This window comes from Nannobrachium achirus (genome assembly GCF_963921795.1).
Source record: "Nannobrachium achirus genome assembly, chromosome: 14".
In the NCBI taxonomy this organism is placed as follows: domain Eukaryota; kingdom Metazoa; phylum Chordata; class Actinopteri; order Myctophiformes; family Myctophidae; genus Nannobrachium; species Nannobrachium achirus.
This window is the reverse complement of record NC_137821.1, coordinates 22,205,095-22,232,521: the sequence shown is the minus strand read 5'-3', so window position 1 is coordinate 22,232,521 and position 27,427 is coordinate 22,205,095. Positions and strand designations below refer to the sequence as shown.

Here is a 27,427-nt window from a genome sequence, read left to right as displayed (position 1 = left end):
AATCCTTTCCTGCAAATGTGCAGTCTCCTAAACTCTGTACCAGTGACTGCAGCTGCCGCCTGCCGTTTCACTTTCTTCAGTAGCCTAGCAGCTAGCTGCTAACCACGTAGCGCAATGTCCAATTCACTCGGCTTGTACTTCATTCATGGTGTTGCATATGACGGACGCAACGTTTTTCTGAGGTTTTGTGAATAACTAGAACTAGCAACAGTCAGCTCCTTTCAGCTTTCACACTGGTAGCAGCTGGGATGATGATGACAACGAAAGACTAGCCGATCTACAAGCTCACAGCACGTTGCGTGCGACGCGTTGTGAGCTTATAGATCTTAGATCGGCTATTCATTGTTAAATAACCATGTATTCTCCACTATTTGAAAGTCCACCCTTAACCATGCATTCCATTGTTATTGTGGTTAAGTTGAAATAGTAGTTATACAAGTTGCTGTAGTAATCAGGGAATCACTTTATTATAATAATTATGAAAGACAAATATCTATATATACACATATGCTATATATATCTATCTATCTATATATATATATATATATATATATATATATATATATATATATATATATAGTATATAGTATATGAGAACTTCCGGAACCGTTATAGGAACCGGTTCTACCCGGAACCGATAGGGGGAACCGAAAAAGAATCGGAATCGGTTCAAACCAAACGGGGCTTGCGCTCACAGCCACGGTAGCCCAAGCTGCTCAGCCTCTCGTCATAGTTACAGTTCACTACTCACCAAAACAATGACTGTTCTAAGATGTTGATAGCCTATTTTCCTTAGCGGGAACACTCGTCTGAGCCCCCCACATCTAAAATACACTTTTTGTCCAGAAAATAAAATATGTCACCAGTAGTTTTAGCAGAACGTCTCACTTCTTGTTGCCTATTTTTGATAGATGCATGTACTGTACTTTGGCAAATGTATGTTGGTTACTTGTTCACATGTTGTATGTACTGTATATATTATTTATTTTAGAGAGACACAGTATTTGCTTGTCCATACATATTGAGAATGCTATTTAGTGAAAACATCGTAGTTGCCAATTTTGATGTTTACTTGGTATCCTATCCTACTTAATTAATTGCTTTCTTTGCACTCTATTTACATTACCATTTACCATGTAATATTTTGACTGCGGTTCATGCCATTTACTCTGATCTTACACACTGTGTAATATGGAATAGAGCATCTGCTATTGGAATTATAATTTGATGTTTACAGTTGCAACCGTCTATAGTTAATCGCTTCATATAAAACCCTGTCCTCCGGTTTTCTGTGTCTGTTCAGGGTCGGTACGGCTGCTGCAGGTTTCTCAGAGACGGACACAAAACCCCTAAAGAGGTAAACAAAACATTCTCTATTCTCAAAAGTCAAAACTATGGTTGTGTATGTTCAGCTGGTGTACAACATTCTCATTCCCATGTGATGTTAGTTGACAATGAAACTTCAAGTATGCTGGCTGATAGCATTTTAGTCATTTAGTTTGTATTGTTAAAGGAAACACTATTAAGCTATCAGCAGTCTGTAGAAACCAAAACTGATCTCAGTTTGTGACCCTAACCATAACCACACCAAAGTCTTTCCTATATACAAAACCATACGAACAGTCCCTAAACTAAGATTGATAATGAATGAATTATAATTGAATGAACTAAAGCCATGACTGAATGTAATACCTAATGCCTAAATTCAACCACCTTTTAACCATATACTGTACCTAAACCTAACCATGTGTAATTCAAACCTAGAGTTATTTGTAATCCTAACCATTGATGGTAACACTACACCACAAGGCCCAATGGGCATAGCCGTTTCTAACTGTTGTCTATCTACAGTAGCTATTCGGACAATCAAATGGGCTAGGGATGCTAAATATCCATTTTAAAATAAATTTCCATTCCATACAGTCAGACCTTAAAGACTCTGATTTAAGCTTTTCAATTACATTTTATTATATTGCCAAAAGTCTCAAGACATTTTATATGTACTGTACATAGAGTAGTGTATAGTAATGTAGTACAACACTCACAGTCCAATATGCATGCGTCTCAAATGGGGATAAACTTATACTATAAAAGCTATCGGATGTATTTACAGAACCTGCTGCTCCTAAAAAGCATCTCCTTAACACCCAGTGTTGAGGTCATTTGAGGACTTCTTATAAATGCACAGTGGCAGAACTAACGTGTGTTATTGTGTGAGTAGCTAATCAGCCAGTAGTAATTGTGCGAGAACAGCTACCACTGAGGCATGCTTTTAAGCAAGATTCTCTATGTCGCAGTTGCTGGTTGCTTTAATGGATCTGTTAAGTGTTTGTACTGTCTGTATTAGGACCTGGGACCCGTTTTCAGTGAGGGGTTTGCCTTATCAGAGCAAGTAGCTCAGAAATGATCAGTCTGTGCTGAAACTAAAACCATAAGGATTTAAAACTTGAAATTATAGTTATTGTTCTTGAAAAAAAAAAAAAAAAAAAGTTTGGGCACAACAAAAGTCTAGGCCTGTTGAAACAGGAAATGGACATAAGGTTACTTCCTCTGAGAAGCGGCTGCGGTAGAGCAAACAGTCTTTCGTTCTCTCTCTCTCTCACGCATGCACGCACGCACTCGCACGCACACACGCACGCATGTACACACACACACAAACACACACCCACACACACGCACGCACGCACGCACACACACACACACACACACACACGTCATCCTTTCTTTCTCTGTCTTCCTCTGTGTATGTGTTGGTTTCCCATTTTTTCCTTTTTCCCCCTCGGCCCATCTCTCTCTTTCACTCTACCTCAACTATCCATTCTTCATCTCTTTATCTCCCTCCCTCCCAGGACCCTAACCGTCTGTACTATGAGTCAGCAGAGCTCAAACTGTTTGAGAACATTGAGTGTGAGTGGCCTCTGTTCTGGACGTACCTCATACTGGATGGGATCTTCATCAACAGCCCTGAACAGGTAATCTTGTGTGTGCATGCATTATCTTTCACATACTATTGATACAATCTTGGTTTTTCAGGGTAAACACATGTTCATTGTGTTGTATATTTCCTGTCCACCCAGGTTCAAGAGTACCAGGAAGCTCTGGAAGGCATTCTGATCAAACAGAAGGATGGAATAAGGCTGGTACCAGAGCTCTACAGTGTCCCTGCTGACAAGGTCAGAACGTTAACGCTTGTTTTACTACAAGCTCACAACACGTTGCAATGCAACATGTTGTGATCTTGTAGATCTGCTATTTTTGCCGTGAGACACCTGAGCTCAACTAAGTATAAATCAGGCTTTAACATCTGTTTACTCTAGATTATAGCTTGTTATCTAGCTGATGCTAAGTCGTTTTTATTGAGATTTTGAGGATTCTGCAGCGTTTTTCAAGTGTGTCCCTTGTTGCTAAATAAAATAACAGATTAAATCTTAATTCAATCACAATAAAGTCACATAAAAACAATGCTTCTATGTCACTTTCATTGTCATGTCTTTTCTACCTTATTCCTGCTGTGTTGTGATGTGTTCAGGTGGAGGAGGAGTACATGAGTCCTCACACTGTGGAGAGGATTCCTATGGGGAAGTGTCCTCTGAAATGGGGCCAGTCTCTGTACGTACTGGGAAACCTACTGTCTGAGGTGAGGAATCACTTATCAGTCCTGTTACACTGAAACCTGAAACATAGTCAGTCAATCCATGTTGTATGTGTGTGACTGTGCAGGCGTTGCTGAAAAAACATACATGAAAATTAGCTTCTGGCTAACTCTGTCCGATTTACACTGATGTTAAAACTGACGTGTTGATTAATGTTCTTTGTCCCTGATAAAATAAATAAATAACCATACATGTTTTGTTTAAAAAAACGTCTGCACACCTACTGTACCTTAAAAGCAGGTGTGTAGTCAAACAAGTGCACATCAACAATACAAAATAATATGCATGCACACTGCCAACCTGCTCCGTACAGGAGCCACATTTTCAAGTCATACGTCAGATTCAACTCCAGATGCTGAACATAAAAAGTGAAAAAATTGGCATTATGCTTCTAGTATAAAAATTAAGCACTACAAGGTCACTACCCGGTTTTAAAATCTGGTGATTGCTGATAGCTGATAATATGATTGCGAAACACAATCCTTCTGTGTTAATAATACATGTTATATAATACATGATGCTGATGCATCATCTGATGCAATTAAACTGTAACAATATCAAATGTGGTTGTGATAACTCCAGAGGTTGAATACAAGATTCTCTGTTATTGTTGTAACAAGCTAATGTGTTTCTTTGTGCTACAGGGTTTCCTTGCCCCTGGAGAGATCGACCCACTGAACAGGAGATTCTCCACCATCCCCAAGCCTGATGTTGTCGTACAGGGTGGGTGGGCATGTCTACACATGTTCTAACAACTTTTAACCTAGCGTTCTCTATGTTGGGCATATCAGGTGAAAGTTGTCTAAAAGTAGCTAACATAGTGATCTACTGCACAACACATCATACGTGTTGTAGCATAAAATAGGGCTTAAGCTACTAAAACAGAAAGGTCATCTGTCATAGATTATGATGGTTGTCTGCCGCAAGGATGGCTGGCAGAGAGCCAAACTGGTCACATGTTATATAACGTGCCTCTACAGGCGCACCAACAGATCCAGCTGTAGATTACTGAACGATACATTACATCAGTGAAAAGAAAATGCTAAAGTCTGCACACTATAACATGCTCCCATAACAATGTATTTCCACCTGTTTCAAAAGTTTGATGAAGAGCTGATGCTGGAAACATCATGTGTGGTGGTATTAACCCATACGTTTTTCTTCTTTTACCAATCTATATGGTCGGGTGTGTTGATGATACAGTATAACTAAAACAACTAACCAGCTCTTCTATTGAGACATTTAGATCCTGTGGGACCCCTACTGGTTGAAAAGAGTACATGTTTTGCCTTCCCAAACAGGCTCTCCCTTATACTGTAGCTAAAGAGACATTTTCGTGCTCACATGGTGATCTGGGTTCATATCCTCGTTTATTGCAGCTTTAATCAATCCAAACCAGTCCCCTTATCGTAAGATTAAAAAGAAACTGACATTTCTACTTGACGCCGTCAATGCTGTGCTCTGAAACCGAAATTGAATTGCATGTAAAATGATCCTTGGTTTTAATTTGTCCACCATCATATTTGATGCCATTTCATCCTACATGATTCAGCTTCTATAAACCAAGGCTTTCCTCACATACTGTAATGTACCTGAGAAATTAAAGCTAAGCCTTAAACTAAATAGAAACTAAACTAAAACTGTTTAATTAATTCATAGTAAAACATAACCAGGGTTGAATCCAGACTGATTGCTTTGTTCGCTACTCAAGTGAGAAAATGTTAAAATGCCGAAGTGAGAAATGAAAATCTGCTGAATGCAGAGAACCAGGTTAGATTCCAGGCTATGAAATCAAATCACTGAAAAACAATATAAAAATCTAAATATCATAAATATTTCAATACTATATAATTATTTATAACTATGCGAGTGACTAAGCTGAATAGTTTAAACTACTCTACGCACAAGTCTGTCTGCAACAATGTGTATGTATGAACCTGTGTGTGTGCGTGCGTGTGTGTGGTGGGTTTCCTGTTCCTGTTGCAATGTTTCCGCTCATTGTTTTTCTCATCTTTCTTTCTTTCGCTGTATTAACCACTATCTCTTCCTCTCTTTTTTCACGCTATATTTTTCTCGTCTTTCTCAGAATGTCTTCTTTCTCAGAATGACTCTCTTCCTCTCTTTTTTCACACAATTGGTCTTCCTCTGGGGGTCTGAAACCACACATGCACGCAAATTATAAGTATTTTCTTCTGCCAATGAAAGATAGAATGTTTAACCCGTTAGACTTGAACCGCTTTAAACATTATTTTATACTTTAGCTATTAGCAGACAAGTTCACTGCGAGCTTGTAGATCTGCTATCTTTGAAAAATCTATTAAAACTAGCCCTTACCCGTTCAAAGATATGAGCTCCAAAATGATGTGCAGTGTGTGGGTTATGGGATGTGCACTGTGCACACAGTATATGAGGGATGGAAAGTAACTTTAACTGGTGCTTGCATGATGTAGGAGCATCAATGTAAGAAACCCGTTTCGTTTAATGGCTACAGAGATACTGTTCCCCCCCCCCCCCCCCCCATGTGTGCAAGTCTTTGAATATATTGGCCCGAATCTATAAATGTCTTCTAAATCCTTCTTCTAAATCAGTGGTTCTCGAACATTTTCATCTCAAGGACCCCCAAGACCCCCATCTCAAAATATGTTGTTCCAGGGAGCCCCAGAAGTAAAGATTTGAGTTCAAAATGTTCACTTTAAAAATATATATAATCAAAGATTTGCACACATTTTCACGATTTTTCAAAATAGCAGATCTACAAGTTCGCAGTGTGCTGTGAGCTTGTATATCTGCTATTTTGTAATAGCAAAAACATAAAATAATGTTTAAAGTGGTTAAAATCTAGGAGTGACACGGATTCGTTCAAGGTCTAAATGGGTTATTGCGTCGAACAGCCTATTACATCGAACACTATTAAAGGCATATTCAGGTTTAATGAAAATGTGGCTCCTCTCCAGCAGAGGGCGCGGGAGAGGAGTTTTTTGCCTCATCACAAGAACGCGCTTTGCCCAGCAGTTTCCTGTAATGGCGCCCAGATGTAAACAAACTGAAACAAACAAACTAACATCTTTACTCTATACAGCATGGATCGATTAAGCTCTACACATTCCAATCGGTAAGTGAAATAAAAAGTCATCTTTATTTACAAATGCAAACATATTTAGACATGTAACAATTACATTTAACTAACGCTACCGTATCGCTTGGCATGCGGCCGTGTTATAGTCCTCTTACTGGCCTTACAGCTTTGGAAATGTATATTTTTTATTACACCATTATAATGTTCTCATTTTGATCACAAGACACAATTACTGAGTATCGGTAGGCCTACTTCTCCAGCTTTAGAATATGTATGATACTGATTTATACGAGACAGGCACTGGCATTTTATTAGTTCAGTAGTTTACAATCAGCATAATGATTAGCAGACTCAAAACTTGTATTCATAACTAACCCGACCACTTAACTAACCCGAACACTACGGTCCTTTTGATTTACAGACCTGTTTGATCATTCAGGGCTAGCGCTCTGCCTCTCTGGTAAATAATACTGTCTGGTAAATTATGTCTGGGGCAAAACAATATATATTTTGACACAGTATGTCCACACAAGCCAACATGACGACGACCCTGTATCTGGATTAATAATTTTGGAGCTGCTAAATGATCTATGCTGCGGGTCTAACGATAAATGAATAACACTGCAGTATTCAATAGACTGAGGCATTTATTATGACTGCTAATCTAATCATTCTTTACCCTCATACAGGTACCTTGTTTCATCATCGCTGTTACTGTTGATCTGGATTGATCTTCGCTCGTGAAGAGCACAACAAGAAAGCATACATAATGCTAACTAAAAGGCTTTTATTTTCTGAGCAGTCGTTACCATCACTAATGATCTGCATGAAAGACTGACATGATCTAAACATGATTAATAAAATGATGCTTTGATATACATAAACTGTAATGTCTCGATTTCATTTTGATCTAGTCAATGGTAAATGTTTTTTGTATGTGGTAAGTTATTTGAATGTGTTCTGACCTCTGAAAGCTTACAATGATGGGAAGTTGTAAACATTGTGAAAACGCTATATTGTATTGTTTCATACACTAAAGCATTTTGGTATGAAACCCCATTTAAATGCAATATCATATCGTTTAGCTGCATAACATTTCTGGCATTTGTAATAAAAAAAAAAAGTTTCAGGTTGACAAAACTTGTTTATTTAGGAAACGGTTTGCTGGTGAAAATGGGAAGTGGAGTGGAGTCTAGCATCTTCCAGACTGTAGAATAGCCTACCCTATTTGTGTGTATAGATTGCCTCATTATATATACATATATATTTTTCAAATGTTCAACGTTTATTGGTGTCATAATTGTGGTGTGATCGGATGTACAGCTGCTCTTCTTCAGACATCAAATTCTTCAGCCTGTATAGAAATAAAGGAGATGATGCTTAGATTAGATTGGTGAGACTAAAATAGACACAAAAGTAAATTTTACAATTTGTCATAAAACAGTACAGTACAATACATTGATCTAATGGCCTAGTGCAGTGTTTCTCAAAGCAGATTTCAAGGTCTCCCTTTATATCTGACAGTGTACAAATGGAACCAAATGAACCCTTCAGGGTCCAGAGTTACAGACTTGTATGCATTGACATGCAAACCCCCCCAATTCGCACCTCGCTAAAGGCCACTTCACATTGAGCCGATCCCGGGGCCGAGGATCCCCGATCAGATTTCGGGAGGACCCCCCGAGAAAATCGTTTGGTCGGCCCCGGAATCGGTCTTGGGCTTGAACAGTACCCCGACACGATCGGATTATGTTAATTAGCTTTTTTATGACCTCGGGACTCGTCGGGAGCACTCACGATAATATCAAAAAAGCTTGATATTTTCGGGTCATCGGGTAGGAATCCTTTACAATTATTGTCGTCTGAATGAGCTCACGGGATTGCTTGAGATTATATGAAGCCAGCTCCTCCCTTTTTTTAGGCTCGAGTGTAGGCTATTCGGTCACCTCACAATAGAACAGCCTACACTTTTATTATTATTATTAGCCTACTTACTTTTTACTTTAGCCTACTCTCTCCCTTGTTGTAATCACTTGTTCAAAAACGTTATAGCCTATAGCGTTCTTTTTTCTTCTTCTGCGCAGTCATTTGGCGACGACAAGGCAGTGTATTCTAACGCCTCACGAAAGCCTTTCCCCATATTATATATATATATAATATATTTTTTATATTTATAAAAGATAATACCGTAAATCACCATTTGAAACGCCTGTTTCAAATAAGCGCACGGTTCGTATAAGCGCCTGGGCCGTTATTTCTTATTTGCAATTAATATTATCCTTATTATTTTTTATATAAGAGCCCGGGCTATTATTTGTTTGGTTGTTTGGTATTATTTGCTATTTATTCAACTTAACTGGTCATTTATGTTGCATGGCAGTGGTGCGCTGAAAACAGCAAATCTACAAGCTCACAGCAGTGCTGTGACAGCAGTTGCAAGTGCAACGCACCGCACTCACTGTGCGTCGCTAGGGTCATATGTTGCATGCGCTGAAAACAGCAAATCTACAAGCTCACAGCCCTGTGGACAGACACTTCTAAAAATGTATATGCTGCCCAGCCCAGCCCAGTCAGACGTGCGTCGGGGAACAGATTGCCAAAGGACTCCAAAAAAAGAGAGGAGTCTGCTGCTCTCTGCCACTGCTGGATCAGAATAACTCATTACCTGTTGCTGCCTCTTTTTATCCAGTCCGCATTTTGAAGAAGTAATCCATTATTTTGAGGTGCAAGGGGAATGTAGAAGGCTCAATACTATAATGGTTTAATGTCAGGAATGGATAGTGGAGTGGTCATGTCAGCGAGTCAGAACACCGCAGCTGCAGGACTTCTGCGCTAATTGGGTCGTTGGCTCGTTGACTACAGACCTAGATGTGTGTGTGTGTGTGTGTGTGTGTGTGTGTGTGTGTGTGTGTGTGTGTGTGTGTGTGTGTGTGTGTGTGTGTGTGTGTGTGTGTGTGTGTGTGTGTGTGTGTGTGTGTGTGTGTGTGTGTGTGTGTGTGTGTGTGTGTGTGTGTGTGTGTGTGTGGAAAGGGAGAGGACGCGTCGTTCATGTTCAAGTTCAAACTCTCACGCAACATGTCGCTTTGATGTCATGCTGTAATGGGCACTTTCCTATTGATCAGATACACACCTGAAAGTATTCACGCTGATTAACAGTTAATTTGAGCAGTGATGGTAAAAGTAGGCCTAATCAGTGAGAATGCTTTCAGGTGAGCCTTTCTCCGCGCTCAAAGGCCAAGTAAAAAAAAAAGAGAGAGAGATTAATAAACTTGAACTCTGTCGGTCTGACTGTCCCACCGCCTCATCCAAGCCTTCAACTAACTGTCCAAAAAGGAAAATGGACATGTATGCTTCATTTAGTTCCATTACACTGTCAGGGTATTGCATATCACCTAAAACCGGATTAATTCTTCAAAATGTGGACTACATCACATCACAGATGCAGCACTCAAGGTAATTAAATGTCAGACCAAACCTCACCTTGTGACTCCGACCAAGCCAAATATATTATTAGCCTATCTTATATAAATATAATAACGATATTATATATCCCCACGTGTGGGGAAAGGCTTTTTTGAGAGGTGATAGAATAGGGTGGTAGAATAGGGTGGTTGGGCCCATTAAATATACAAAAAAACTCTTTAAGAGGCTGCGCAAACAAAGAAAAGGGGAAAAAAAGCAAAGGGGCAAATACACGTTATAGCCTACACAGTATAGGTCTATATGTAGGCTGGTAACGTGTCCGTTGGCTTCACGCTGGTCGCAACAACTTCACTTTTAGCGTTTCTTGGTTATAGACCTATTCATTCTTTATTTTTTATTCTATTGGTCGGCAATGTGCGAGCCCATGGCACCATCCGCGACCCCACGTTGGGTCGGGACACATAGTTTGAGAACCGCTGCCACTTTCTCAATCCGTGGAGGCTGGAGCCTTGTTTCTTTATTCAATCAACTGCCAGAAAAAATAAAAGTGAGTGAAGAAAGAGAGAGAGAGAGAAAAACACTCTTGATTTTATGCCTCTTGAGGGGGCGGAATTTTCATATAGTCGCGTCTCTCATGGCACCACCCCCCCCCCCCCCCCCCCCCCCCCCCCCGAGATCGTGGGTGGCTAGAATCGCGAGACGTCGGTCTCATTTGTAATGGTCTGAGATATTTCATTTGGCACAGCGGGATATACCGGGCCCGATCGCAAGACAGAGGATCGCTGTCGTTTGAAATGAACACCGATAAACCCCCGGGCACGACATCTGATCGGATCCAACATCGCAATTCGTCTGGGAGGCTCTTAAGGCTTTAGTATCACAATGGGATGTTTGAACAAAGAAACAAGCATTGCACAGTACCTATGCATATCAATAGACCTCCTGTAAGTAGCTAGGTGTTGAGCGACCCCCTCCAAACTGCACCAATAACGTTCAGATCTTTCTGGAATAGCAAGCGTGGGTCTAACAAATGCGGCGTTGATATCATAGAGGTATAAAATATAGGATGACTTGATAATATGGGCTATGTTGTGAATGTACCTTACGATGCTAAAAGTAGTTCTGTAGATGCGTTTTACGTCAGCCGTATGTTGTGACTCACGTTGTGTTTATTCATGGCTGAAGCTATGGGCTGAAGTAACTTACAAGTAAAGTCTATTTGTCCTTTGTGTGGACATTGAAATCATTTACAAGTTATAGACAAGACATATGTCTCATTTAATGGCCCCTGTTTATTAGATCAATGTATTGTTTTTAGGGCGGATTCACCCACAATGTGGCTAACTTTAAAACGAAACTTTTTACAAGAAATATAGCCCCAAACCCTTCAAAGATCCCAATGACAAACCCACCTAACAAACGTTTACTTAGGAAATAGATTGCTGCACTCTGACAATTATAAAATATTTCTTATTTACCTCCTTTCTTTGTTCAGCATCTCTCAGCCTGTTGTCCACATTCAGCTTCCTGAAACTCTTCCCTTTGTAAAAAGTTAAACTGTCTAAGACACTAATCGATAAAAAACAAACGCGAAATAAAGTAAACATACAAGCAGAGACTTGAAATAGAAAGAGTAAATTAAAAAATAGCAAGTTAAAGCAGTTAAAACTGCCGCGGAATGTAATGTAGTGGCTCCAGTGCCATTGTTTACAGAATGGAGGAACTGTGCACCCGCGCTTCACTAAGGGTGGACGCGCAGAGGAACAGACTAGAACGCGCATTGAGGCCATACTCTATCCTGATTGGTGGAGATCTTTGTGGCGAACGGGAAAATTTCGAGCGAGCTATGCTCGTAACAGGGGACAGGGTGGAAGTCCGTATATGGTCAGCGCACATTATAGTCAGGTGCATTAGTGGAAAATGTACACATTTTATTTTTATTTGAATGAAAGCGAAGTCCTGAATATACCTTTAACCTTTTATTTATGAAGGGTAAGTGTAAGTTGACAAAGCACAGAACATGCATGTCATTTTAGTGGCATCAAGCGTGCCAGTTTCTCACAGCAACAGCAATAATGGTTAAAGGAACAGTTTCACCTACACATTAAAGTACAGTTACTTTACCTGCTTCACACAGGACCAGAAACAATTCTTATGATGTATAGCATGAATTTTAACTTGTGCGCGCCTGCCTAACATGTTCCGTCTCTGTTTGTGCAGTGTCCATCCTGGCTGAGAATGAGGAGATCAAAGAGCTGCTATTGCAGAACGGCATCGAGGTGGAGACCGTAGCTGACATCCACCCCATACACGTCCAGCCCTCCAAAGTCCTGAGCCACATCTACGCCAGGCTGGGTAAACACCTGGAACTGCTTCTACATCTCCTTAGCCTTAGAAAGGTTTTTTGTTTTTGCTACTGTACCGGCACCTTTCTGCCTTGTATTTCTATGGTAAACTGTCTTCCTTCTCCTCATCCCTTTCTCTATTTGTGCCTCGCCTCGCTGCATGCAATTTCATTGTTCATTCCACTATATATTTTTCTTCTCTAGACCTACTTTTACTCTTTCTCTAACTGTAATAGTGAGAACCTGCACAAGCAAAGGTTTCACCTGCTTTTACCATGTTACCTTGATGTGACATTGATTGATTGATCTTTCTCTCTCCTCAGGTCGTAACCAGAGGCTGGGTCTGACTGGTCGTCCCTACAGGAGAATGGGAGTTCTGGGAACCGCCAAGTTCTACATGATCAGAAACAATGTGTTCGCGTTCACACCACAGGTAAACAAAGTCACTGGTGAAATGTGCCAAAATTGCCAACGTTTATTTCTGTACTCAACAGAACAACAAACTCCTTATCAATAATAAGGAATAAATAGGACTTATTGGCAATTTGACACTTTATTCTTTGAAGAAACAACAGTCTGGAGACTCTGTAGCGGGTACAAAAGTAATGCCAAGTCCCAGCAGCCCTGTGTCTCCTCATGCTGGGCACCAGCCTGGTCACATATTTCTGTGTGGGATGGCATTCCATTCCTTCCATTCATCAAAGGTCAGCCAACATGGTTGTATTTATTATACTACTCTTAACACGTAGAGCACGGCCCAGCAGCCAGTCATGTGACATTGGAGTCGATACCACCACAGAGTCGATTACACCGTTTCACTTTGGCACTGCGGTTTGTCCCTTGAGAACACCCACACAATCAGCTGTGCTGTTGATCTCCTAAATGCTTGATTTTTACAACTGGAACGTAATGCTACTAGTACAGTAACAACAAATATATGATACAACAAACACAAATTTACACACTTTTTGGGGGGAGGAATTTAGGATAATAAAATGTAGAATAAAATTGAATGTAAAGCATACTGTATCAACCTCTAACATGAAACAACCGTTCCTTGACTGTCTAATGGATCACCAGCAATTGTGCTTGTGTTCAGTTCTTAGATCACCATCAGTTCTACTTGGCGTTGGACAACAGGATGATTGTGGAGATGCTGAGGACGGATTTAACCTACCTTTCATCAAGATGGAGGTTGACTGGACGACCCACAGTCACCTTCCCCATATCACAGACCATGCTGAGTGAGTGCACATGTGCACACACAAACACACAGATTCATGTCATATTTAGTATGTTAAAAGGGTTACAAATGAATTTAGTCAATTGATGAGTTTGTGCTTGAGCTTAACTGTGTGTGTGTGTGTGTGTGTGTGTGTGTGTGTGTGTGTGTGTGTGTGTGTGTGTGTGTGTGTGTGTGTGTGTGTGTGTGTGTGTGTGTGTGTGTGTGTGTGTGTGTGTGTGTGTGTGTGTGTGTGTGTGCGCGCATACCAGCGGAGGACCATTCGGACCTGGACCCTGCAGTCTTGGCCACTCTGAAGAAACTCCAGGATGGATACTTTGGGGGAGCAAGGTGAAGTTTATTCTCTGAGAATATGGACTGTAAACTAGACATAGAGTCTAATAACGCTAGTTGCGTGATTAGTTGTGTAACACCCGTCCCAGGTAGCTATGAGGTTTCTTGTGTAGTAGTACACTGGGCGGGGCCTGAGTTCGTTTTAATGAACTAGCGCGTCTACCTGTAGTCTAACTTGTTAACTATTGAATTGGGTACTTAAGTAATTTTAATTCAACTGGCTGTGCCTCCATATAAACTTAGCGAATATAATCAAATTATACTCCTCAAAAGTACCGTACTGTAGGTTACTCTCTTGCTTTTAAACACTCTTCTAACTACTTATTTCCCAACATGAATTATTATAATACCAAACATGAATTCTCCGTGAGCTATGACACAACAAGGTTACTTTAAATATATAACTACCCAACGTAGGCAGGAATATTTATTACACACAAAAATAATAAAATATGAATAGTGTCTCAAAATGCAGTATGAAAATGAATAAAAAGGAATTGCGAATGTAGATACAAATATCAACAGGTCACACAATAATGGGCCCCACTCACACTCTCACACACACACACCTGACTTGCAACTTTAAGTCCTTTAGTGACCCTAACTGAACGCTCGTTGCAGGCCTGAGTCGTGGCTTGGGTGCGTTGAGGCCTACAAACTGTAGTGGCCGCTTCACTTGATCTCACAAGCAGGAAAATAAAATGCACGTGCTCAATGTACAGTACTCACAACGCCATGGTTACGTAGGAGGTTACGTTTGGTGAGGGGTTACTGCATGATGGGGGGAATGCAGCAGAGGGAACAGCAACACAGGTCAGTGTCCAGAAGAATCAGTCCAGGAGAATCAGTCCAGAAGAAGAAACACACTCCCGAAGAAACAGTAGGGACCTCACTCTACAGCTGGGCAAAGTGTTCCACGCTCACACTTGCCAGTGTCCTCTTGCAGATCAATAATGTTCACACCAAACAGGATAACTGGTCGTCAACCAAGGTTACAAACATTTATGTCTTGACACGGGCTTCACTGAACCAAACTGTGACTTCACACTCTGGCTGTCTGGGTTGGAATGACTGATTAGAGAGAAAAGGACTGATCTAGTACACCTGTTCCCCTAGCAGCTAGCAGGATCTGAGAACCCACCCTTCCAACTGGAACTGGACTCATGATTGGCTGTCAATTAAGCAGGAACAAATCAAAACAAAAGAAACACAAGATTGACACATGCTGCTGCTCACATGCTAGGCTGTGAGACTGCAACCATGTGCTGGGCATGTACTGTACACTTCAAACAAACTATGCCCTTCTGCATACATTATGAGGTTTTAACTCAAAAGACCATGAATTAGTTTCCCATTTTTTATACATGAAATCCTTCCATATATTTTACATTATTTTAACCCCATTCAAACAATATGAACTCAGTATTTTTAATACAATGTTTTAAATGTTTAACCCATTTATTTATTGCATGAATTAAAGCCAGTAGCCTAAATTAAATGGTGAATGAGATTTAGCCAGGGCTACACCCTCCCCCTTCTGACTGTCAAGATGCCCTCATCTGACATCTTTCTTCTTCAGTTTAGTAGGGTGCCTCCTTCTATCATCATCCGTTGACATCCGGCTTAGTTTAGACTTCTTAACTGATCTTCTGATTTCCTGGGGATTCAACTTGAACTGAATGACCATCCCATGATGCATGATGGTAACTGGGTCATTGGATGGGTCACCAGGCTTATCGTAAGTCAATCGTATAACTGGTTTCGGTTCTCTGAGAGGCTTTCGGGGACTAGGAGCTTCTTTACTCCTTGTGACATGTGTAGGGACTGAGCTTTCTCCCCCTTCTGAATCTGGCTCAGTTTCCTCCATAGCATCATCACTCATCCCTTCTGCATCAGATGCTGCTCTAGAAGGTTCAGTGCCTTCCGGTTCCTCATCATCAGTAGAAGGTGCTGTGCCTTCCGGCGATTCCTCTTCATCCTCAGTCTCCATGACTGATTGATCCGAGGCTTCAGAGGCCTCCTCCTCTTGACCTTCAGGATCTTGAGGGGCTTGATAGGTTGTAGAGAGGTGTCTCCGTACCTCATCCACATCCAAAGTTGGTGGACTATGGCTTTGTTCAAACTCTTCGTCCGATGAGTCTGTGCCACTTTCCAAAGACTCTTCAACAGACGTAGCCGGTCTGTGACTCCGTCGGGCATGCTGCGATCTGGTGACAGGTCTTCTCTTGACAGGCCCTGTATCGTCAGGAGAATTGGACATCCTTACCAGGTAACCTATGGGCAACAGATGGTCTCGGTGCAGAGCCTTCTGGTTTGACCTTGTACACTGGCAGGTTCGGTAGCTTCTTCACCACGACATAGGGGGTTGACTTCCATCTGTCTTCCAGTTTGTGCTTGCCTTTGAGTCCAACATTCCGGATAAGGACTCTATCACCAACTCCCAAGGGCAAATCCCTCACACGCTGGTCATAGTATGACTTGTTTCTCAGGTGACTCTTTGTAGCTGCCTCAGATGCGAGCTTGTAGGCACTCTGCAACTCTTTTCTCATCTGAGCGACGTACTGCAGGTAAGACGACTCACCCTCTCCATCTGGTGACGTACCAAAGCAGATGTCAACTGGTAACCTTGCTTCTCTCCCGAACATTAGACAATATGGAGAGTAACCAGTAGCATCATTCCTAGTACAATTGTACGCGTGTACAAGCTGACTGATGTGCTGGCTCCAACATTGCTTCTTTTTAGTGTCCAGGGTACCAAGCATCGCCAGGAGAGTTCGGTTAAACCTCTCTGGTTGGGCATCACCTTGTGGATGGTATGGGGAGGTACGTGACTTACGGATCCCAAGCATGGACAGGAGCTCCTTGATCAGTCTACACTCAAAGTCCCGGCCCTGATCAGAGTGAATCCGTGCAGGTAAACCGTAATGCACAAAGTATTTTTCCCACAAGACCTTTGCTACAGTGAGGGCTTTTTGGTCCTTGGTAGGAAATGCCTGTGCATAGCGCGTGTAGTGATCTGTCACAACTAAGACATTAGCCGTGCCTTTGGAGTCTGGCTCAATTTGTAGGAAGTCAATACAGACTAAATCCAAAGGGCCATCACTGGTTATTTGATTTAGTGGTGAGGCACGGTGGGGAAGTGTCTTTCTAGAGATGCATCTCCCACAGGTGCGGACATACTGCTCAACCTCACTGGTTAGACGTGGCCAGTAGAACCTGTCTTTGATCAGCTGGGTGGTTCGTTCCACTCCCATGTGCCCACACTCATCGTGCAGTGATCGTAACACCACGATCCGGTATCTTTCAGGCAAGACAAGCTGTCTAATCTTCTTTCCAGACACTTTCTTGGTTACTCTGAAGAGTATTCCATCCCGTGACTCAAGCTTGCTCCCCTCACGGATGAGTAAGGCGACATCAGGGGGATTGCTCTTATTATGAGTCAATGTCTGTTTCGTTTCAATCATCTTTTTCACAGGACCAATCACTGGATCTAGATCTTGAGCGGTCTCTAGGTCTTTTGGGGTCAACTGGTCGATGGTGCTTAGGCTCAGGTTCACTGGGAAGGCATAGGCTTCAGGCACCACAGTTGCTGGAACCCCTAGTTGCTCTACTAATCTGACATGTGCTTCATTGCCGCAAGCTCGCTGACAGATGGCTTTGATCCCTGATGGTAGGATGTTTGTCCAGCCCCTAGCCTCTTGGTCGTACTGCCTGGACAGTAGATCAGCATCAATATTGTGACGCCCTGGACGATACTGAACAGTGAAGTCGTAGGTGGCTAGGGCAGCAAGCCAACGATGTCCTACTGCACTCAGCTTGGCGGACGTAAGGACATACGTTAACGGGTTATTGTCGGTTCTTACAGTAAACTTAGCACCATACAAGTAGTCATGGAACTTGTCCACCACTGCCCACTTTAACGCCAGGAATTCCAGCTGGTGGATGGGGTAGCGTTGCTCAGGACCACTAAGTTTACGACTGGCGAAGGCCACAGGTCTGAGGCCATCTGGGTGCTCCTGATTCAACACGGCGCCCAGGCCATTCATGCTAGCATCCACATGCAGAATGTAGGGCTTAGAAGGGTCGGCGAAGGCTAAAACAGGGGCATTAATCAGGCGCTCAATGATCTCATGAAAGGCATCACGACAGGCGTCGTCCCAACGCTCTCCGAAAGGCTCTGACTCTTTGAAGTAGGTCTTGTTTGGGTCTTTTCCTTTTCGGGCCTTGGTCTCACGCTGAGTTGGTGGATAGCCTTTGGTGAGTTCAGTAAGAGGACGGACAATGACTGAGTAATTAGCAATGAAACGGCGATAGTAGCCGCAAAAGCCAAGGAATGATCTCAGAGATCTGATATCGGTGGGCTCCTTCCAGTGTTTCACCACTTCCACCTTCTCCGGGTCAGTGGCGATTCCGGACTCCGAAACAATGTGGCCCACGTATTTCACTTGTGGTTGACAGAATTGGCATTTGTCAATCGATACTTTCAGTCCTACTTCTTCAAGTCTATCTAAGACCTTGAGTAGACGCTGCTCATGCTCCTCGAGCGTTTTGCCAAAAACGATTATGTCGTCCAAGTACACAAGGACTTGAAGGAGATGCATGTCCCCAACAGCTTTCTCCATTAAGCGTTGGAACGTTGCAGGAGCTCCAGTTATCCCTTGTGGCATGCGCTCAAACTCATAGAATCCAAGGGGACAAATGAAGGCTGTCTTCTCTTTATCCTCCTCAGCCATAGCTATCTGATAATAGCCACTCCTTAAATCCAATACCGAGAACCACTTGCTGCCTGTCAGTGCATCCAAAGCATCATCGATGCGAGGCATCGTGTACTGGTCCGGTATGGTGCGACTGTTGAGGGTTCTGTAGTCAATACAGAATCTGACCCGTCCATTCTTTTTGCGGACAACCACAATGGGAGAGGCGTAGGGACTACGGGACTCCTTAACCATCCCGGTCTCTAGCAGCTGCTGTAGGTGGCGTCGGACATCGTCGATGTCTGCGGGAGCCAGTCTGCGTGACCTTTCCCTGAATGGTCTGGGGTCATGTAGGCGTATGTGGTGCTCCACCCCCTTCGCCAGGCCAACATCCCACTCATGCAATGAGAAGGCATTTATTCTCTCAGCTAACTTCTGTCGAAGCCGGTTCTGCCACTCCTCAGAGATGGGGGAATTGCCGAAATCAAACAGAGCTGGATCTATTGCATCAGCTGGGACGCTAGATGACTGAACTGGGGTAACTGCATCAACAGCATACATCTCTGCCACTACAGTGCCCACTGGTATTGAGGTTCGCTTTTGGGACTCATTATGAAGTAGCACTGTGAAACTGTTGGCGTCTATGTCGGTGCTCTGCAGCACACTGGGCTGTACTAGTACGCCAGCGGGTAACGACTGTTCAGCGGGTGCGTCAATCATCACTATGTCTCTTGACATGGGAGTTGAACTGTCTACTGTACAAGTGGCGTAATACTTCTCCCCTGGGGGTATTGAGAGTGGACCAGGTCCTTGCCATTTCACTTGTCCAACAGTGTCATCCACTGTCTCAGATGCAGTGAGCCCAGCCTTTACTTGGACTGGTGCATACACTGGTTGGATTCTCATAGAGTGAACAATGGTTTCGTCACCACCTTCTTTCAACAGCTCCCACAGTCTGTGAAACAGGAATGTGTTGGTACCGACAATAACAGGGGCTTGACTGTAGTGCTCTGGCTCTGGACAGATCAAAGCTAAAACTACTATGGGCCCTTTGACGCCTGTCAAACTTTCTGGGAACTCCATCTCCACAACGGCATAACCTTGGTAAGGGTACTCTGTGTCGGACAGACCCCAGAGACCTAAACGAGAGATGGGCTGTACTGGGACATCCTGCAAGTGTTCGTTGAACCAACTCTCAAATATTATGGTCACGTTGGAACCACTGTCTAGGAGAGCATTGCAGGTCAAGTCATTGACTTTGATTGGATAAATCATTGACGGGCCCACTAGACCCTCAGGCAGGCTGTCGTCTTCAGGGACTTCTACTTTGTTGACCCTGGCAACAGGCTTGTTTGAGGAGTCTTCGGGGTCCTCTTGATCCTCTTCTGGATTGTCTTTCTTGTTGTCTTTTCCGGTTCGCACTAAGCGTATTAGCTTTTTAATTACTTTCTGTGTGTTCTCTTGGGCAGTGCAATTTGGCGCAATATGACCACTCTCTCCACACCGGTAGCAGAAATACGCATCAGCCTCTTTGGGAGACTGCTCTTTGGTTGGACCAGGCCTATGGCCTGAAGCCTTGTTCTTTCTGGACCAGGTTGTTGAGCCGCGGCCTGCGGTTGATGTCACTGACATAACACTCATCATAGTTTCTAGTGCTTTCACCTGTTCTTTAAGTGACTGTAGTTCACTGGGTGACTCAGGTTTTGGCTTCTTCCTTTTCTTTGAACCACTTGAACGATCAGAGGGCTGGGTACTTTCCTCATCCATCTGGTCTTCAGGTTCACACTGCACTCTTTCTTTTGATGCCTGCACTGTGCGCACATGCTGACGGTGCTTTGGTGCGGCAAGGCTTTCTCTAACAGAGTGGCGGTCTTCCTCTTCCCGTATTTCCTTCAGCAGGTTCAGAAAAGAAGGGGGGTCATCCTTGCGCTCCCTAACCTTCAGCTGAAGTAACAGGAGGTCAGAGGTCGAACCCCTAATGAGCTGCTCAATTCTGGCTCTGTTAGCTGCGTGTGCAGGGAGGCCACCTCCTTGCACTACTTTCATAAGGGACTTCTCTACTCTTTGCAGAAATTCAGATAAACGCTCCTCAGGCTTCTGTCGGAGGGATCTGAACGCATAGTAAAGGTCTTCACCTGACCCTGTCACACCGAAGATGCTTTCTATGGCCTCTATGTACTCCATGGGGCTAGCATCAGGATCAGTCATACGGACAGCTTGAATGATCTCTAAGGCGGGACCTCTGAGACTCTCAAGTATTCTTCTGCGTTTTTCTTTCTCCGAGCATTCGCCTTCCTCAACCATGAATTTGGCCTGCTCCAGCCAGAGATCTAGGCATTCTTCTCCTGTTGGAGTGGGACTGACTCCGGAGAATGTCCTCAGACGTCTATAACCATGGCTGTCTGCAAATTTGCTGCTTCTGCTCCATACATCTCCAACTGCACGTATGATGGACTCAGTATTGCTGGGCCCGATGCACTGGGGGTGTATAGTCTCTGGATATCATCCATTGTTTTCCCTTCGTCCTGGAGGAGTTTCTTTAACTTCTCTTTGAACTCATCTGGGCTGTCAGTATCTTCTATGTAGTGCAATGTACCCCAAGAGCTACCACCCATTATTGGCGTAATCTCTGGGGGAATTTTAGAGGGGTCTATCTCTTCACGGCACTCTACTAATAACATTAGGGATTGGAGTTGTGAACTAAATATCCTTCCCCTTATCTGAATTTTACCCAAAGCTTTGACAGTCGTTACTGTTTCTTCAAGAACATCTTGGTTAGTGTCTTCTGGCACATCATAAATTAAGAGAGCATGTTTTACATCTAATCCCTCTCCCCGGCACCAATCAATTAAATCTGACTGTGTTGGACTGTTTGTACGGCTGGCCATATTTGCAACGTGCTAAACTTATTACCACAAAGAGCGTACTATTCACTATACTAAAATACTGTTCTTTACTTGTGTGTCAATTAGCTCAATTTATGTTTGGTACCATCTCAGCAGTGCCTCCAATGTGTAACACCCGTCCCAGGTAGCTATGAGGTTTCTTGTGTAGTAGTACACTGGGCGGGGCCTGAGTTCGTTTTAATGAACTAGCGCGTCTACCTGTAGTCTAACTTGTTAACTATTGAATTGGGTACTTAAGTAATTTTAATTCAACTGGCTGTGCCTCCATATAAACTTAGCGAATATAATCAAATTATACTCCTCAAAAGTACCGTACTGTAGGTTACTCTCTTGCTTTTAAACACTCTTCTAACTACTTATTTCCCAACATGAATTATTATAATACCAAACATGAATTCTCCGTGAGCTATGACACAACAAGGTTACTTTAAATATATAACTACCCAACGTAGGCAGGAATATTTATTACACACAAAAATAATAAAATATGAATAGTGTCTCAAAATGCAGTATGAAAATGAATAAAAAGGAATTGCGAATGTAGATACAAATATCAACAGGTCACACAATAATGGGCCCCACTCACACTCTCACACACACACACCTGACTTGCAACTTTAAGTCCTTTAGTGACCCTAACTGAACGCTCGTTGCAGGCCTGAGTCGTGGCTTGGGTGCGTTGAGGCCTACAAACTGTAGTGGCCGCTTCACTTGATCTCACAAGCAGGAAAATAAAATGCACGTGCTCAATGTACAGTACTCACAACGCCATGGTTACGTAGGAGGTTACGTTTGGTGAGGGGTTACTGCATGATGGGGGGAATGCAGCAGAGGGAACAGCAACACAGGTCAGTGTCCAGAAGAATCAGTCCAGGAGAATCAGTCCAGAAGAAGAAACACACTCCCGAAGAAACAGTAGGGACCTCACTCTACAGCTGGGCAAAGTGTTCCACGCTCACACTTGCCAGTGTCCTCTTGCAGATCAATAATGTTCACACCAAACAGGATAACTGGTCGTCAACCAAGGTTACAAACATTTATGTCTTGACACAGGCTTCACTGAACCAAACTGTGACTTCACACTCTGGCTGTCTGGGTTGGAATGACTGATTAGAGAGAAAAGGACTGATCTAGTACACCTGTTCCCCTAGCAGCTAGCAGGATCTGAGAACCCACCCTTCCAACTGGAACTGGACTCATGATTGGCTGTCAATTAAGCAGGAACAAATCAAAACAAAAGAAACACAAGATTGACACATGCTGCTGCTCACATGCTAGGCTGTGAGACTGCAACCATGTGCTGGGCATGTACTGTACACTTCAAACAAACTATGCCCTTCTGCATACATTATGAGGTTTTAACTCAAAAGACCATGAATTAGTTTCCCATTTTTTATACATGAAATCCTTCCATATATTTTACATTATTTTAACCCCATTCAAACAATATGAACTCAGTATTTTTAATACAATGTTTTAAATGTTTAACCCATTTATTTATTGCATGAATTAAAGCCAGTAGCCTAAATTAAATGGTGAATGAGATTTAGCCAGGGCTACAGTTGTAATACATAGTAACCTATAATATGCAGCATGGTCTGCTGGTGTTCTTGACTTGTCCTGTTGTGGTGAGGGACTATGCTACTTTTGGCCAAATAGAAATGGAGCTCTTCTTTATAAATACTTCACCAATAAGAACAAAACTGCTTCACAACAACATTGTTGGTGTGTTAAATGCATAGATTGCTGTGACCCAACTTTCACTCTCTTCATAAAAGTTGTAGCCTGTATTTCAGGCATTCGTGGCATTCAAAAGTAGTTTGTTTCATGACATAAGTGATTGGTCTACCATACTACATATATACAGACAAAACATACTGTATTAGATGGCTTGGCTTACGGCCCACGCTCTAAAATGAATCAAAAAAGCTTTTGATTATTCATGATCTTCACTAAAATTGACAGATTAACATAAAAACGTACGTTTCACAGATTCTTTTAAATCTCATGCCTTTCTTTCATATTGTCTTTCTTCTTCATGCCTTCATTATTTGTCTTCTTGAACCGCTTCTCTCTGCAGGATCCAGACGGGGAAGCTGTCAGAGTTCCTGACCACTTCCTGTTTCGCTCACCTCAGCTTCCTGGATGGCAAGTCCTCTTCCAGCCTCCACCATGACGACGATGATGATGATGAGGATGCAGATGAGGATTCCAGTATTGGTGACTTTTCGCCGACTAACATGCCTGAAATGCGGTTTGACGATGGTAAGAGAGAGGTGGCTGGATGGATGAAAGGATACATAAATGAAGGAGTGAGTGGTTGTAGTTGTATGCCAGTTGAACCACCTCTCACTAAGTTCAAACATAGCCTAGTTATACAGTAGCAGTGGTTCTCAACCTGTGGGTCGCCCCTAACTTGAAAATCAAACAAACTACGATAACAACTGGACAAACTTTGGCCAAAATGTCATAATCTATCTATAAATGCGACAAATCTCTGTCTGTCTGTCTGTTTGTTTGTAATCCGCGTATCTCGAGAACCGTTCGTCCCACCGGCTTCAGATTCGGCACGCGCGTTCCCCGCCGGCGCGCGGAGTGCAGTGCCGGGCCTCGACCCGACCCGACTCGCGGTTTTCCGAAACCGGCGCGAAACGTTCGGAATCTCCTTATGCGGAGCTGATTGTTGATTGTTGACGAAAGCGCTGAGTCATTGTGACATCACTTCATAAAAGGCTCTGACATCACGTACGCCACATGAGTCAACACAAAATCTCTGTGAATGTGTATGTATGTATGTAATCCGCGTATCTCGAGAACCCTTCTTCCCACCGGCACGCGCGTTCTCCAGATATGGGCATAAAGTCTGACATCAGAGTTTTCTGCAACCGGTACTGTGTGTGCAGAGATCTTCATATATGGGCATAAGTGGACAAAGACAAACAGATGGTCAAAACGGGTCCTATGACAGGTATATTGGGGTTTGCATTAAAGGGTGGGGCATTCATGGGGTTTGCATTAAAGGGTGGGGCATTCATTCCCTATTTCAAATTCGGCACGTGCGTTCCCCACCGCAGCAGGTAGTGCAGTGCTCGGCCTCGACCCGACCCGACCCGATACACGATTTTCTGGAACCAGCACGAAAGGTTCGGATTCTGATGTCTGACATCAGGATTTTCCGGAACTGGCACTGTGTCTGCATAGATCTCCATATATGGGCATAAAATGGATGCAGACAGACAAATACAGATATCTCCATATATGGGCATAAATGGACACAGGCAAACAGATGGTCAAAGATCTCTATATATGGGCATAAAGTGGACGCAGACAGACAGATACAGATATCTCCATATATGGGCATAAATTGACACAGGCAAACAGATGGTCAAAACGGGTCCTATGACAACAGGTATAATGGGGTTTGCATTAAGTTTGTCTCCTCCTCCATCTGTTTGTCTGTGTCCCTTTATTCCCATTATGGAGATCTCTGTATCTGTCTGTGCCACCGACTGTGTTGCAGACACAGTGCCGGTTCCCCCTTTAATGCAAACCCCATTATACCTGTTGTCATAGGACCCGTTTTGACCATCTGTTTGAAAAAGCGACAGAAATCTCATATATGGGCATAAAATGGACGCAGATAAACAGATATCTCCATATATGGCATATATGGGCATACAATGGATGCAGAATCACAAAGATCTCCATATACGGGCATAAAAGGGACACAGACAGACAGATACAGAGATCTCCATATATGGGCATAAAATGGACGCAGATAGACAGATATCTCCATATATGGGCATATATGGGCATAAAATGGACCCAGAACTATAACTGCAGTGATCTCCATATATGGACATAAAATGGACACCGACAGACAGACAGATACAGATATCTCCATATATGGGCATAAATGGACACAGGCAGACAAATGGTCAAAACGGGTCCTATGAAAACAGGTATAATGGGGTTTGCATTAAAGGGCGGGGCATTCATTCCCTATTTACATTGTTCCGAGTTGGCCAGGTCGCCGACTAGACGCGCTTCTAGTAATAAGAAAGATGCAAACATTTTGAAAATACTGTTGCGAAGGCATTGATCTGCTATTTTCACAATATGTCTATGGAACTCGGTCAAACTAAATGTAATGCCTGCCTCAAATCTACAATTCCAAGTGCTTGTCAGGGTGGGGGCACTGGGGGCTCCTCAATTCAAATATGATTGGCCTGAAAAGGTTGAGAACCACTGAGTTATAGCATAAATGGCACAAATTAGTTATAAAGTATCGCTAAGTAATAACTAAATATTTACACAAGCCCTAAAGCAGCTCTAATAATAACTTATAATGGTAGACCGCTTTGAGTGCATCAATTAATTTATTGAATATAACAAACATCCCCATTCTTGTCAACAGGCTTTAAGAGGTAACGTTGTATTACATCCATTAATGGTTTTCCAAGAAAGACTCCTCCACAAATCCACTGTGTGTGGGGCTTGTTTGTGCTGGCCCTGTGTGAGGGCTTCGTGGATTGTTTAGACTTCACCTGTACCTCTTTTTACTCATCTGTGCAGGTGAAATCAGTAATCATTTTACATTATGTTACGAACAGCCTACACACTACATGCCATACATAGTTGTGGTGCAACATAATTTAGTTAGTGTGGTTGCCCCTGACTATAGTACTTGTCCGACTTTATTCTTTCCATCCATCAGATAAACTTTATTTTGCAGACTTGCAGACTTAGTTTTGGTGGCACGCACTTGAGCCATTATGTCAAATCGACCGGCTTCGTCGGGACACGCAGGAGTGCATTTTGCTAAGAGATGTGTTATATAGTTTAATTTATATAAATGTATTTGTGAATACATGTTCTCCATTGACTTGAATAAATGCATCTTTCTAGTTACAAACGAACTAGTAGGGTTCTAAGCCTGTACGTACAGTAGTAGGGACTTAAAGCCATAACTTACAGTACGACTGAAGTTACGTTCAGCTGTTCCAACCGTGCCTAGGATGTAGTTAGGTGGCCATACTGTACTGTATGTTTCTCATATTCCCTCTCTCTCTTCTCTCTTCCACCATCTTTCCATCCTTCCAGAACCAGATGACCTGGCCCAGTACTTAGACCAGCTGATGGCGCACGCTGCTCCCAGGAAACACAGTCCCAAGGAGGCTTCAGGACTGGGCCGGTTCAAGGCTGTTGCCGCCAAAACCAGAGAGATGGTTTCTCTGATGAAAACGGCCCACGAACTCGACGTTCACAGTGAGGAATAAGACCACCACGCTATCACACCACAACTGTATGGCGCTGAAGCAGTAGACTTTCGCTTTTCGCTTGCTAAGAAAGTATTTAAGTTCAATGCATTGTCTATAGAGAGGATTGATTCAGTAGCTGAAAGTGAAACAAAAGCAAATAGTCAAAGTTGAGAAAAGACACCTTGTGCTCTGAACATTAAGCATTCATGTATATACTAAACACCACAGAAACACCAGAAAATATTGATATACACGTTTTTAATTTGCAGTTGTATGTGTGAAATTAATTCAGATTTAGCAAATACATGGCCTATTCCTTACCTAAAACGTATAAATAGCTTACAAACAAGCTGACAGAGATAAGCATTGAGTGTCTGTTCTCCTCATTCCAGTCTGTGAGCTCTGTGGGCGGGCACAGCTGTTCGCTTTGATCCACTCGGACCGGCAAAGCTCTCACTGTAGCATGTTTCTCGCTTATTTACGAGGGTGTCAC

At 42.8% G+C, this 27,427-nt stretch overlaps 1 protein-coding gene across 4 annotated transcripts in view; it reads left to right on the top strand.

The window, feature by feature from the left end:
* Window positions 1-27,427, top strand: part of phka1a (phosphorylase kinase, alpha 1a (muscle)) — a 55,864-nt gene that overhangs the window by 8,950 nt on the left and 19,487 nt on the right. For 3 of the 4 annotated variants that reach the window (XM_080742075.1, XM_080742073.1, XM_080742076.1), the window contains exons 9-19: window positions 1,304-1,357; window positions 2,850-2,972; window positions 3,078-3,173; window positions 3,530-3,637; window positions 4,298-4,376; window positions 12,373-12,507; window positions 12,821-12,930; window positions 13,597-13,741; window positions 13,992-14,070; window positions 23,754-23,938; window positions 26,777-26,941. In XM_080742075.1, coding sequence (XP_080598201.1) covers window positions 1,304-1,357; window positions 2,850-2,972; window positions 3,078-3,173; window positions 3,530-3,637; window positions 4,298-4,376; window positions 12,373-12,507; window positions 12,821-12,930; window positions 13,597-13,741; window positions 13,992-14,070; window positions 23,754-23,938; window positions 26,777-26,941 — 1,279 coding nt within the window. The remainder of the gene's footprint in view (window positions 1-1,303; window positions 1,358-2,849; window positions 2,973-3,077; window positions 3,174-3,529; window positions 3,638-4,297; window positions 4,377-12,372; window positions 12,508-12,820; window positions 12,931-13,596; window positions 13,742-13,991; window positions 14,071-23,753; window positions 23,939-26,776; window positions 26,942-27,427) is intronic. The other variant, XM_080742074.1, reaches the window with a different exon arrangement.